General features: G+C 39.6%; 1 protein-coding gene across 1 annotated transcript in view; it reads left to right on the top strand.

The window, feature by feature from the left end:
• The window catches only part of CMPK1 (cytidine/uridine monophosphate kinase 1), a 30,567-nt gene extending 17,701 nt beyond the window's left edge, over window positions 1-12,866 (top strand). Inside the window, exons 2-6 of the mRNA XM_002715114.4 lie at window positions 5,447-5,593; window positions 8,756-8,908; window positions 10,479-10,555; window positions 10,792-10,888; window positions 11,801-12,866. Coding sequence (XP_002715160.1) covers window positions 5,447-5,593; window positions 8,756-8,908; window positions 10,479-10,555; window positions 10,792-10,888; window positions 11,801-11,842 — 516 coding nt within the window. The 3' untranslated portion in view covers window positions 11,843-12,866. The remainder of the gene's footprint in view (window positions 1-5,446; window positions 5,594-8,755; window positions 8,909-10,478; window positions 10,556-10,791; window positions 10,889-11,800) is intronic.
• Window positions 12,867-15,049: the final 2,183 nt, after the last annotated feature.

The raw sequence follows: 15,049 nt of genomic DNA, 5'->3' as shown, positions 1-15,049 counted from the left end.
TTGGATCTCTGCTCGCCTTTGAGGACTTCCCATTTATGTATTATTTGTACCCTGAAAACTGTTTTTGCTGGTCTTTGCTTTTTATTGTGTTATTATTCATACAGAACCACAATATCTTAATTTAGAAGGAAGGAAAGGTAGTTGCTAAAAAGTGAGAGAAAATGATCAGATGGTTTGAGACTGGATGCCATAACATGTCAACATTTGCCTAACAGTGGTAAACTGGAGTGCTAGTCTGTACTTGTTAGAGCATGGTGTTTTTCTCCCTTCAGATCTCAGTGTGTGAATCATAAAGGTTATTGAATTTTTTTTAACTTCTTAAAGGAGGAAATAAAAAATTTCGACAGCTATTCTAAAAGAACTGAGTTTATACATTTGTCACTAGAATACTATTTTTAGTTGAATAGTAGCTTGTAATTGTCATTACTGTAGTTTACAGAATTCACAAGCTGCTGTGGTTTTGAGTGTTGTTCTTAAGACTGTAGTTAGTGACCCACCAGGTTTTAATTGCTAGGAAACTTCAGAGAACGTGAAAAAGTTTTGGTTACGGCTAGAAAATATGCATTTTTGCTTTCCTCAAAATTGGCATCAGAGACAACTGAATGATAGCAGAATGCTTTGGAAATATGCTCTCTAAAGCCTAGCTATGATTAAAACACCATAATAACTAGGATGTGATAGTTTCTCTTTTGTCGTTGAACTCTGTGGCAGGAGAAAACTTCAGCATAATCCCTAAGAAAAATATAAAAATGTAACTGATTAAATAGAGAATTTGAAAAATGGAATGTGGATGACAAATTGAGAAACACATGTATAGGTTTGACATGATTGTAATTTCCTTGTTAGGATTTTTCAGGTCAGGTGGTTTTCTCTTCTTGACAAATTTAAACAAATTTATTTTTTAAATGTCATTTGTATTTATCTACAATTTATAACTAGTTTTTCTTTTGAAAGAGTGAAATAATGCCAAGCCCCACTTTAATGCAATATAAAGCTTGCAAATTTGAGCTCTCCAACGTCAAGAAGCAAACAGTGAGTGTACTAATTTCTAAATTACTAGTTAGGCTTCTAAATGTATGTGTTTTTCATACAGCAGAGCATTACAGAGCCATCTGTATTGTTGGTATTTCACTGAGTGTTTGCCATTGTTTAGTACTGTTTGTCTCTGCATTTATTCAATATTACCGTATGTTATAATCTCTAGACCAGAGTAGAGCATCCGGCAAGGAGAGACTTCTAAGTAGGAGCCAAGATAAACAGTGGGAGATGAAGCTGCTATAACATTTTGTGGACGGCAGTTGCAAAATGATTTTTGAGAATTATACATAGTAAATGGGAAAGTAGGTCACACCTCATTTTTTGTGAGGTCATTTTTGTACCCAACTTTAGAGTAGTTTTCTTATACTGGATGAGCAAAGTAGACATTTATAAATGGTATGGAAATTATTTTAAAATAATGGTTTAAATTATTAAGCAGCTTTGTATTTATTTCTATTTTCTGTGATAGGATTTTTTAAAAGAAAACTATTAGAGTAATTAAATACACTTTAGATCATTTCTTTTAAAAAATTATTTATTTGAAAGGCAGACTTACAGAGAGAAAGGGAGAGAGAAAGAGATCTTCCATTTGCTGGTTCACTTTCCAAATGACTGCAATGATCAGGGCTGGGCCAGGCTGAAGCCAGGAACCAGGAGCTCCATCCAGGTCTCCCTGGTGGGTGCAGGAGACCAATCACTTGGATCATCTGCTGCTTTCCCAGGCACATTAGTGGGGAATTGAATTGGAAGTGGAGCAGCCAGAAATTGAACTAGTACCCATATGAGATGCTGGCGTTGCAGGCAGTGGCTTAAACCTGCTATGCCACAATGCTGACCCCTAATGATTTCTTCTGATGGGAGGGCGTATATAACTAAGAGATAGACATGAATTTGTGGTTTTGGTTTATTCTCATCAAACTTTATACCTGGTGTTAGTAAGCAGGTAAACTAGAGTGTTGTTTTCCTTTTCTGACCACCTTACTGCTAGCTCGCGATTTAATCATCAAGAACAAGTTTAATGGCCAGCGCCGCGGCTCACTAGGCTAATCCTCCACCTAGCGGCGCCGGCACACCGGGTTCTAGTCCCGGTCGGGGCGCCAGATTCTGTCCCAGTTGCCCCTCTTCCAGGCCAGCTCTCTGCTGTGGCCCGGGAGTGCAGTGGAGGATGGCCCAGGTGCTTGGGCCCTGCACCCCATGGGAGACCAGGAAAAGCACCTGGCTCCTGGCTCCTGCCATCGGATCAGCGCGGTGCGCCGGCCGCAGCGCACCGGCCGTGGCGGCCATTGGAGGGTGAACCAACGGCAAAGGAAGACCTTTCTCTCTGTCTCTCTCTCTCACTGTCCACTCTGCCTGTTAAAAAAAAAAAAAAAAAAAAAAAAAAGAACAAGTTTAACTAGCAATTTGGGGAAATTTAGGGGTAAAGAATGTATGGCTTCTACCATTCAGAAAAAAAAAGAAAATGTACCATAACCTGGGTCTTTTTCAGAGTCTTTTTTTTTTTTTTTGTAAAATGTGAAACTGAAACAGCTTACAAAAGGTGGCAGTGTGGGTTGACTCCTTGAAATGAAAGATAACATTTATCGATTATTTATTGTATACTTAGATAAAATGAAAATCTATTGAGGGAGTTGTAAGAATTTGGGATGAGGGCTGGCGCTGTGGCTCACTTGGCTAATCCTACGCCTGCGGCGCCAGCACCCCAGGGTTTTAGTCCCGGTTGAGGTGCCAGATTCTGTCCCAGTTGCTCCTCTTCCAGTCCAGCTCTCTGCTGTGGCCTAGGAAGGCAGTGGAGGATGGCCAAGTCCTTGGGCCCTGCACCCGCATGGGAGACCAGGAAGAAGCACCTGGCTCCTGGCTTCGGATTGGCACAGTGTGCCGGCCGTAGCAGCCATTTAAGGGGTGAACCAACGGAAGGAAGACCTTTCTCTCTGTCTCTCTCTCTCACTGTCTAACTCTGCCTGTCAAAAAAAAAAAAAAAAGAATTTGGGATGAGATGGGTGATGTAACTGAGCATTGACTATAGTTCTCTCTTTGAGAGAAAAAATATTTTAAAACGGATTATATAGTTCTTAGGATTTAATTTTTTTAAGATTTATTTATTTATTTGAAAGGCAGAGTTACACAGAGAAAAGGAGAGGCAGAGAGAGAGAAAGAAAGGTCTTCCATCTGTTGGTTCACTCCCCAGTTGGCCACAACAGCCGGAGCTGCGCCCATCCAAAGCCAGGAACCAGGAGCTTCTTCCATGTCTCCCATGTGGGTGCAGGGGCCCAATGACTTGGGCCATCTTCTACTGCTTTTCCCAGGCCATAGCAGAGAGCTGGATTGGAAGTGGAGCAGCTGGTGCTTGAACCAGCGCCCATATGGGATGCCGGCACTGCAGGCCACAGCTTTACCCACTATGCCACAGTGCCAGCCCCAAGAATTTAATTTTAAAAAGTATATAATTTCATGTGGAGGAAGCTTTTCATTATTCAGAATTATTTCTTAGATCATTCCACTCAGGGAGAAGTGGCAGTACAATAGCATTACATCTAGTGGGACTTGGCTTAGTTATAACCCTATACCTTGACCCAGTATATTATTGTAAGTCCTTAATAATGATCATTGCAATCATAATAAATATTCTACTGACCTTTCATATGATATTCATATCTGTTATATCAAATCTCCTTGTTTGACTTTCATATCAAAACTGTTAAGCCATGTCTTGGTCAGTCATTGTGGTCCCATAAGCTTACATTACCTGGGCCTGGCATTGTGGCCTAGTGGGTTGACATCCCATAGGGGCCCGGTTCAAGATCAGCTGCTCCACTTCCAATCCAGCTCCCTGCTAATGTGCCTGGAAAAAGCAGCAGAAGATGGCCGAAGTACTTGGGCCCCTGCAACCACGTGGGAGACTTGGAAGAAGCTCTGGGCTCCTAGCTTCAGCCTGGCATAGCCTCGGCCTTTGTGGCTATTTGGGGAGTGACCAGTAGAAGGAAGGTTCTCTCTCTCTCTCTCTCTCTCTCTCTCTCTCTCTTTCTCTCTTTCTCTCTTTCTCTCTTTCTCTCTCTCTTTCTCTGTCTCTTCCCTTCTCTCTATAACTCCGCCTTTCAAATAAATAAACATAATAAAATAAAAATCTAAAGAAAAGATTACATTGCCAGGCATGGGCAGTGTGGTGTGGCAGGTTAAGCAATCTGCATGCAACAACAGTATCGTACATCAGATAGGCAGTTCAAGTCCTGGCTCTCCACTTCCTATCCAGCTCCCTGCTTATATGCCTAGGAAGGCAGCTGAAGATAGCTGAAGTGCTTAGACCCTAGCCACCCATGTGGGAGACCTAGATGGAGTTCCAGGCTTCTGGCTTCAGCCTGTCCCAACCCTAGTCATTTTCATCGTTTGTGGAGTGAACTAGTGGATGGAAGCGTGCTCTCGCTCACACACTCATGTGTACGCGCTCTTTCTTTATCTCTCTTACTCTCTCTTATCTATCTCTCCCTCTCTGTAAATCTGCCTTTCAAAGGAATAAATAAATATTTTAAAAAGTAAGGTTATATTGCCTGGACAGGTCTTGTGTCCAGGTCAGTGAGTTGAGCCATCCCTTGGGATGCCTGCATTCCATATTAGGTGCCTGGTTTGAGTACCAGCTCCTCTTCACGGATCCAGCTTCTTGCTAATGGTGGCCTATATACATGGGCCCCTGCCACCCATGCAGAACACCTGGATGGAGTTCCTGGCTCCTGACTTCAGCCTGGCCCAGCCCTAGATGTTGTAGGCATTTGGGGAATGAACCAGAAAATGAAAAATCTTTATCTTTCCCTCTCTCCCTCCATTTTTCTGTCCCTCTATTTTACAAAAATAGGTAAATAACATCTTTTTAAAGAGATTTTGTAGAAGTTTGGTACAGCAAACTATGGTTAAAATTTTGTGGGTTTTGGTATAGCTTTAAATGTTTCTTTGAACAGTATTACTATTTAAACTTTGATTGTGTTTGTGAAGGAATATAGTGAGGTGTTAAGGCCTTGAATAGTTAGATAAATTTTGACATAATTTTGTGGTATGTGAACATTATAGTTATAAAGGATATAGGTATTTATTGAGCAAGCTGGACTATATTAAATTTTTTTAAAGATTTATTTCGAAAGAGTTAACAGAGAGAGAGGGAGAGACAGAGATCTTCCATCCACTGGTTCACTCACCAGGTGACCGCAACAGCCAGCACTGGGCCAGGTGGAAGCCAGGAGCTTCTTCCAGGTCTCTCATGTGACAGCCAACACATGAACCAGCACCCATATGGGAAGCTAATGTTGCAGGCAGCTACGACACTGGACCCTAGTAAATTTCTTTACATTTTTTCTTTATTATTTTATAAGCAAGCCCTGAATTGAATAAATTATGATTTTTCCCTATGTGATTTTTGTTTCAGAAATATGGCTACACGCACCTTTCTGCAGGAGAACTGCTTCGTGATGAAAGGAAGAATCCAGATTCACAGTATGGTGAACTCATTGAAAAGTACATTAAAGAGGGGAAGATTGTGCCTGTCGAGATAACCATTAGTTTATTAAAGCGGGTAAGGAATCTGAACACAAACCAATTCAAACCAGCAAGGAAACAGAAATTTAATCTACCTTTCATTTTAAGTAATGAGATTTTCTTGCTAGTAGAAGATGGTCATGGACTTGGAGCGTGGCAGAACTGGAAACTGTACTTTCACCTGGGGAGAAATTGGATAGTAGCAAGGCTTTCCTGCCTTGGTCTAGGAACAGCTATAACTCAACCTAACGTTCATATGTATGCACGTGGCTTTTCCTTCTCAACATTCACTTATTCTCCCTTTCTTCTTTATCCCCCTTTTCTTCTCTTTCCCTCTCTCTTTTTTTTTTTTTTTTTTTTTGGTTTGTTTTTGTAAGCATTCTTATTCTTTCTCTTTTTTTTTTTTTAATTGAATTTTTACTTATTTGAAAGGCGGAGTGACAGAGAGAGACAGATCTTGCATTTGCTGGGTCCCTCCCCAAAATGTGGGCAACAGCCAGGGCTAAAGTCAGAATCCAGGAGCTGGAAACTAAGAACTTAATCCAGCAATCTCACAGAGGTGGCAGGGACACAGCAACTTGTGCCGTCACCTGCTACCTCCCAGGGTGCACATTAGCAGGGAGTGAGAATCAGGAGTGGAGCCAGGACTTGAATCCAGGCTCTGATATGGAATGAAGTCTCTCCATGTGGCATCTTAACTGCTGGGCCAGACGTCTGCCTCCTCTTTTTTCTTACTTTTACCATCAGTAGAACCTCCTAATTAGTCGTTTAGCCTTTAATCCATCCTTGTCCCTTCTAATTCATCATACTTGGTATAGTTACAATCTTCTTTTTTCCTAAAAGGCAATATAACCCTGTTATTATCTTACTTAAAATTCATAAATGATCTTACATTGCTTCTGTAATAAAATTCAAAAAATCCTTTATGTGGCTTAAGACTTTCTTCATTAGTCTTGCCCCTGTTTTCTTTCCTATCATATCTCCCACCACTTTCTTCACATGTCCTAAGATTCAGCTTACTTCAGATTCATCAATGCTGCTGTTATGTTCTCCCATTTCTTTTTTGTTTTTAAGATTTATTTATTTATTTGAAAGGCAGAGTTACAGAGAGGCAGAGGCAGAGAGAGAGAGAGAGAGAGAGAGAGAGAGAGAGAGTCTTCCATCCACTGGTTCACTCCCCAGTTGGCTGCAACGGCTGGAGCTGGGCTGATCCGAAGCCAGGAGCCAGGAGCTTCTTCTGGGTCTCCCACTTGGGAGCAGGGGCCCAAGGACTTGGGCCATCTTTTTATTGCTTTCCCAGGCCATAGCAGAGAGCTGGATCAGAAGTGGAGCAGCCGGGTCTCGAACCAGCACTCATATGGGATGTTAGCACTGCAGGCGAAAGCTTTACCCACTACGCCACAGTGCTTGCCCCTGTTTTCCCATTTCTGAGCCATAATACATCTTTCCACCCTCCAGGAGCCACATTATGCTCACAAAATCAGGTCTGGCCTTGCCAAGGCAACTGCAGATGGGATTTGAAATTCAATAAGTCTATAACAGGCTAATTTTTAAGTTGTTAATTTTGTATGGCCCATGATAATGGTATAAATATCCAAATGGTCCTTTGTAGAAAAAAGATTCCCTACTCCTGCTTTAGAGGAAACACTGATTCCTGACTTGCTTGCCATTTATATTTAGGTTTCATCTGTGGCCACCTCTTTGATAAAGGTCTCTGGCAGTTTCTCAGGCATTTTGCACTTCGTTGTTTTGTCACGGCACCATTTACATGCCTCATCATAGAACTTAACACATCTGTGTGTACTTATTTGTCACTCAGTGGACTGCAGGCTCCCCAGGGACAAGAGCCATGACCCCACTCTTCATGTTCCTTAATAGTAGGCCTTGAATGTGTGTTGAGTGACTATAACATTGGTGTGCCTTCTTCTGATGTTTTCTACTCCTGTCAGTGGGGTCCAAAGCATTTGGTGATTATTAGAGGGAAAACTAGATACTGAGATAAAGCCAACCCTCAGATAAAGTAATCAGGGGTCCTGACAGCCATTGCTCTGTCTCATGAGCCAGTAAAGCTTGTGCACGGAGGGTAATATCAGCATGCTTTGGAATAGAAGCTCATTTGTGATTTGTCAGAGTCAAGCATCTGTGCTAATCCTGTGATGAGTGGAAGTGGCAAGGACTTGGAGATTGCAATTTGCATCTCCCATTTACATATTCTCATATTGCAGGCTTTCAAAGAGGTTAGTGGAATATGTTATTCTTGACATCTTCCTGAAATTGCTACCTGTTTGGGGGCAACTAGTGGGATTTAGGTTTAATTAGCTCCAGTTTAAAAAAAAAAAAAAAAAAGCATATAGGAGGTGGTCATGGTGGGCATCATGGTGCAGAGGTTAAGTTGCAGCTTGTAGCCAACGTTGTTGGCATCCAACATTGGAGTGCCGGTTCGGGTCCCAGCTACTCTTCTTCCAATCCAGATTCCTGCTGATTTGCCTGGGAAGGCAACAGATGTCCCAAATATCCCACTGTCAATATGAGAGACTAGGATGGAATTCCAGGATTCTGGCTTCAGCCTGGTCCAGGCCCAGCTGTTGTGGACATTTGGGCATGTACCAGTGAATAGAAGATCTCCCTGTCTCTCCCTCTGTGTGACTCTGCTTTTTAAATAAATCTTTAAAAATAAATAATTAATCCTACACTAAATTAGTACTAACAATTTTCTTTATATTTGTCCAAAACATTTTGCTGTTAGACTTGAATTATAGCAGAACTGAGTACTTGTAGAAGCAGCTTACTTCCTAATACAGCTAAGTGACTTGGGAAGGGCAAAGAAAAGTATCAGGGTCTCAGTTTATGAGGCAAAAATATTGATTAGTGATTAGTTTCCTTTTATTACTACTGATTGTTTACTCATAATCTTGTGAATGTTTGTGTGTATGTGGAAGTTGTTGTATATGCTTACTATAGAAATTTTGGAAACTACAGAAAAAGTTGCATGTGTGTACAGTATGAGAGGAGCACATATCCATAATCCCATCATTGACTTATTTATTTCTTGTCTACTTTTTTCCTGTGCATCTTTCACTCTTGACTTGTGGCTTAAAGAATAATAATACTTGTAAAACAAACACTCATCTAAATACAACCTTGCTTAACCAAAACCTTGTTTTGCTAGTGTTGAACCTGAGATTTCTTTTTCCTTTAGGAAATGGATCAGACCATGGCTGCCAATGCTCAGAAGAACAAATTCTTAATTGATGGATTTCCAAGAAATCAAGACAACCTTCAAGGTTGGAACAAGACTATGGATGGGAAAGCAGATGTATCTTTTGTTCTGTTTTTTGACTGTAATGATGAGGTAATGAAAATCTTCATCTGCCCACATAGACTTTAAACGACTGAGGATCAACTGTTAGAAAAGCAAAGTGATTTTCTTGAATTGATAGATTGGATGGACACAGCAGCACTTCTTTCTGTTGGAGTATTTAAAACTATTTGGCATCAGAAACCTTGTAGATTTAAAAGTTGCTTTATTTTTAAAATAAGAATCATTTAAAAGTAGGTATTGATGTGCACAATAATGTTAGATAATGAAACCAAATCATTTTCTTAAGGATGCACTGTTATCAGAGAGTATCTTGCCTTAGGATATTGTTTATTGGAAAAGAAACACATTTCTGGGAAGTTGGTAAACTTTCTATCTTAAAGAAATGTAAGGCTGGCGCTGGGGCTCACTAGGCTAATCCTCCGCCTTGTGGCGCCGGCACACCCGGTTCTAGTCCCGGTCGGGGCACCGGGTTCTTTCCTGGTTGCCCCTCTTCCAGGCCAGCTCTCTGCTGTGGCCAGGGAGTGCAGTGGAGGATGGCCCAGGTGCTTGGGCCCTGCACCCCATGGGAGACCAGGAGAAGCACCTGGCTCCTGCCATCGGATCAGCGCGGTGCGCCGGCCGCGGCAGCCAGTGGAGGGTGAACCAACGGCAAAAAGAAGACCTTTCTCTCTGTCTCTCTCTCTCTCTCTCACTGTCCACTCTGCCTGTCAAAAAAAAAAAAAAAAAAAAGAAAAAGAAAAAAAAGAAATGTAGATAGCCTAATTTGTTTTCTATGAGTAAAATGATCTGGAAAGAGGCAAGAAAGTGTTCTTTTTCTTTCTGGCATTCCTCATAACATACGCAGAGATACCTTTGGATAACTAAATGGATTTCTCGGAACCATTTAATTAAAAGACCTGACTCTTGACAGCTGCTGTAATATAAATTTCATTAAGTTAATGCCAACAGCCTGAGTGCATAAGAATCTAAAGTGGTGCCTTGAAAGAAGCTGGCTATTCTTAGGCTGAGTTGCAAATGTTCCTCTGCTGGACTTGCTGCAGCCTGTGAGTTGTAAAATGTTGCTCTCTTCTTCCAATCCCCAAAAATATGTTTTCACTTATTCTTCAAAGTTAACTTTAGAATGTTACCACAGCTTTATAACTAAGGAATGTTTATTCACAATTAACAAGGGATGCCTCATTCAAATGCAAATATGTTGACTCTTAAACATTTGGATATTTATAGAATTATCAAAAAGTAAGCGAAAATGGAACCAGGTTTGAGTGAAGCATATAATTCATACCTAATAAGTTAATAACATATCCGAGATGGAACCAGACACATACTGATCTTCTTTTTATTGCGGTTTGAAAAAAATACACACAGGAAAAACTGAGTCATGAATGAGTTCTTACTATGCTCTGTACTTATTTAACCTAGTTTATATAAGTTGAACCACATGTTTAAATTTAAAAGAACTTTACATGTTGATTAATGAATTAGACATATTCAGTTTAATGTGGGGTTCTTTTTGTAATCTCTTAGAACTTTATTTTTCTTTTCAGGTTAAGAGAATGTCAAATTCACTATTTTTGAAGTAACTTTGTGTATCTCTTTGTAGATCTGTATTGAGCGATGTCTTGAGAGGGGAAAGAGTAGTGGCAGGAGTGATGACAACAGAGAGAGCTTGGAAAAGAGGTACTTTGCATATGACCCCTCTAAACCCCAGTGTGTAACCTGAGTGTCGCATTAAGTCCTGCCCCATTTTGGTCCAGAAGAAGAAAATAACATGCTGAAGTATGTGAGCTGGCTTCTGTAAGGAGCTGATGAGTGAGTCAGCGGTGTCAGTTTTGGTGCTGTTCTCTGAACTGGCCTATAACACAGAGGACAAAGGATGTTTACCTAGAACACTGCAATATTCGTTTCTTTTACAGAATTCAGACTTATCTTCAGTCAACAAAGCCAATTATTGACTTATATGAAGAAATGGGGAAAGTCAAGAAAATAGATGCTTCTAAATCTGTTGATGAAGTGAGTATCCCTTGCCTGCCTTTGAGGGGAAAAAGAAGTCACGTAAAAGTGTGTTTGTTCCTTTTGGGGTAGGCAGGAGAAAAAGAAATACTGTGACAGATTAGTTAGTTTTCAAGACATTTGAGACTAAATGAAGAATTAGTTTTTTCTCCTTTTTGAATGTCAGAGTCTGAAATGGGTTTTATAACTTCAGACTTTTCCTGAGAAGTGAGTGGTTTATTAATTCCAAACCTCTTTTCCCAAGCACTGGAAAATTGGCATTTTGAGTACTGTACTGTGATTTGGCTCATGTTCATTTTTTAAATCTGCAATGTGAATGGCAGGTCATCTAGCTCAGGAGCCCCAGATGCTTCTTCTGTTCCATCCCAAACAGCCCAGAGCGGCCGTGTTTCCATGACTCATCACTTCTCTTCCTTCAGTGAGGCAGTGATCTCTAAATTGTAGTTTGCAAGTCCATGGTGGCCGGCAGATATTTCTTGCACCTCTTAATTCACCTAATTCCCTTTCTCTGATTTCTTGAATCTCCTTCCTTTTATATTAAAATAGAAAAGAAAGATCTAGAGGAAGAAGATTTGGTGAATCTTTTTTAATTCATTGCCGCTTCCTGTAGACATGAATAATGCCTGAGAAGGCTTAGTGTTTTAGAATCAGAATTAAGAAGATGAGCCAGTTCAGTTTACATTTTGTAAAATTTTTGGTAGCCTAGCAAGAAATGTTTTATTCTAAAAACACTAGTAAAATTGAACGCCACACATTTGTAATGTTATATAAGTTATTTATGTCTGAAGTGAAATAGATGAAACTAAGAAATTACGATTTGAAAATTTATATAAAGTTGACTATTTTTAACAGAAATTTAGCTATATGGTATTTTAATAATATCTTCATTTAAAATTCTATTTTCCTTTACAGGTTTTTGATGAAGTTGTGAAAATTTTTGACAAAGAAGGCTAACTCTAAACCTGAAGGCCTCCTTGAAATCATGCTTGAATATTGCTTTGATAGCTGCTATCACAAACCCTTTTGAAGGCAATTTTAATCTTTCAAAATTACATCTCAGATTAATGGCTGGAAAGTATTTAGTTAAAGACAAATTAAATTCTTTGTTTGTTTTGGTCACAGGACTAGACAGTGAATTCAGGTTTAACTTAATCTTAGTTATGGTGCTCACAAAACAAAGAAGGGTATCAGCTAGTCCTTTGTTTTTATTCAAAAAAATCCCTTTTATAGTCTGTGCCTTCTGTGAGCAAGACTTTTTAAATATGCATGTTTAGTAATTACAACATGTTAGGATTAGGGACTCCCACTTCCTGTTTTCTTGCAGGTTTTAAATTTCCAATCTGTTAAGTGAATTTGTGGACCAAATTTCAAAGGAACTCTGTGTAGTCAGTCCTTGCACAATGTGCTTGGTAAACAAACTCATAAAACGGATTCCTACCAATGTTTTAGTATTTAGCAAATAACTGACCATTTGCTATAGAAGGGTAAGAAAGTTTAGGCTTTGTTTTATTATAATTTGTACAAAGTTGTATGACAGGGCACACTCTTTGCTTCCAAGAGTTGGGTTGGGGGTCCTGAGGGTTCTGAGAGCCTGGCAGAATTATCAGCTTTATTCTGATATAATCTGAGGGTATGGGGCAAGGACCGCTTCTAATGGCTTGTGTTCCTTGTACTCTGTGATGTGATGTTTATGATTGTATGGAGCTTGATAAAATTCCAAGTGGTGGAACTTTGACACACATGTGCTAGATTTATGCTAAAACAATTCAGTTCTCATTTTAGTTAACACTTCAAAGTTTTTGTTTGTTATCTATACTAAATGTAGGGGTAGGGTAAATTAGAAGAAGCAATTTAATGGTTAAAGTTCCCATTTGTATTTTATTTTCTTGAATACTTTTTTCATAGTTATTTGTTTAAGAAAATTTAAAAATCATTGCACTTTGATCATAAAAATAATAAATATATCATAAATGTTTGATTCCCTTCTTGGCTACTTTTATTCAGTAATTTTTTTTTTTTTTTTTGGCATCATGTTGAAACATCAAAAAAACCTCTGAGAAATTTGTCTTTTCCTTTCTTTTCTTTTCTCTCTTTCACTAATGCTAAGTTGCAGCCAAGATTTTCAATAGGAAATTTCTGAAAATGTTTCTCATTTTCAGCACTTATAGTGTTTGGTACACAGGGTTAAATAGGGCAAGGGAGTTTTTCCTTGTATAATTAGATTTTATATTTAAAGTCACTGGAAATAATAAGGACAAATTAATGGATGTTCTTATATTGTAATGGTCATTTATATCTGTGTGTTAGGAAATTTGCTTATTAATGATAACTTTGTCAACATACTTTCCATGAGAAAACAAGATATTCCTGAGTACTGTAACATGTTGGCTACCAAAATTTGTGTTGAGATCATCTTGTGTTCTTGGAAGAGACTATAATGAGTTTTTTTTTTAATGAGTTCTTTAATGCAGTGTTTCAGTCCACCCAATACAGAGGGGCTTTATTGGTGGATCAAGCAGCCATAGCATGAAGCAAGAGTAAAGACTAAGGTTCTGAGAGCATTCCTACTCACGTGAGTGAGGCAGTCTGTCAGATGGGAGTCTAAATATTTACACTGATGTGAGAACAACCTTAACGTTCTGAAGAAGACTGCTGGTACTAGGTGCTTTCAGCAGATATCTTTCTGTGGCATTGAGACCAGAAACCAAGAAACATGGTAATTACTAAATTATGAGGCTTTGCCTTTTTTTTTTTTTTTTTTTTTTTTGCTTTTAAGTAGAAAAACATGTTGGCAATATTGAATGTTGGAGTTGATTGAGATACATCCGACTTTGCTAGTTTGGTCATTCCATTTGTTAAAGATATAGTTACAAAGAAGTTTTTGAGTTTCTTGAAAGACCCTAATTTGATTCTTGCTATTTTAAAAAAATTAACATTATTTCGTTTCAGTAATGTTGGATATGTATGAATTATTTAGTAAATAATTTCAATAAATTTTGTGCTGTGGCCTTTGTTACTTGCTGGTTCAGATTTCTGTTTTTTTTCAGCATGTTGAAAATCAAGAAGCATAAGATATATATATATATTTTTTAAAGATTTATTTATTTATTTAAAAGGCTGATTTACAGAGAGGGAGAGGCAGAGAGAGGTCTTCCATCCACTGGTTCACTCCCCAAATGGCCACAACGGCAGGAGCTTCTTCTGGTCTCCAACGTGGATGCAGGGGTCCAAGCACTTAGGCCATTTTCTGCTGCTTTCCCAGGCCATAAGCAGAGAGCTGGATCAGAAGAGGAGCAGCTGGAACACAAACCAGTGCCCATATGGGATGCTGGCTCTACAGACAACAGCTTAAACTGCTGTGCACAGCATCAGCCCCAAGAAGTATTGTATTTAACGTGTGAGTCCTCACATGGCAACAGCTCAGTTGAGGATCCAGGAGAATTTTCTGCTCTGTGTACTATGTTTATGCATGACTTTATCCCATTCCTTCAAGAAGTAATCTAGATTGAGGCACAAGTAGTTTATTTTGTTACCTGCTGGAGACATTAATTTGTCTTTTTGAGGGAGTAACTGACAGCAAGCAGTATGTCTGAGAACGTGGGCTTTGTGTGGACCTTGTTAATTTTGGTGGTTGCCAGACATTGTCGTGGTCCCTGAAGATAATTGTGGCTGAGGGTATCAGCCAGAGTAGGTCAGCATCTTTTTCCTGGAGGTATGGAGCTTCATCTTCACATGTATACTTAGCTTGCACTGCTGCTAGCTACAGATGCATTCTCTGCCTTCTAGAAATTTTCTGTCTGAAATGCTGGTATGAATAGACCTTCAGGTGTATTCTGTTGGTTAATTTCAGGCTTTTTTTTTTTTAAGATTTATTTATTTATTTATTTGAAAGGCAGAGATAGGCAGAGAGAGAGAGAGAGGTCTTCCATCCGTTGGTTCACTCCCCAACTGGCCGTAATGGCTAGAGCTGCACCAATCTGAAGCCAGAAGCCAGGAGCCTCCTCTGGGTCTCCCATGTGAGTGCAGGGGTTCAAGGACTTGGGCCATCTTCCACTGCTTTTCCAGACCATAGCAGAGAGCTGGATCAGAAGTGGAGCAGTTGGGACTTGAACCAGTGCCCATAAGGGATGCCAGCACTGCAGACAGCGGCCTTACCCGCCA

This window comes from Oryctolagus cuniculus, chromosome 7 (genome assembly GCF_964237555.1).
Source record: "Oryctolagus cuniculus chromosome 7, mOryCun1.1, whole genome shotgun sequence".
NCBI lineage: Eukaryota > Metazoa > Chordata > Mammalia > Lagomorpha > Leporidae > Oryctolagus > Oryctolagus cuniculus.
Note: the sequence above shows the minus strand (reverse complement) of the source record. Positions and strands in the feature narration are given on the sequence as shown.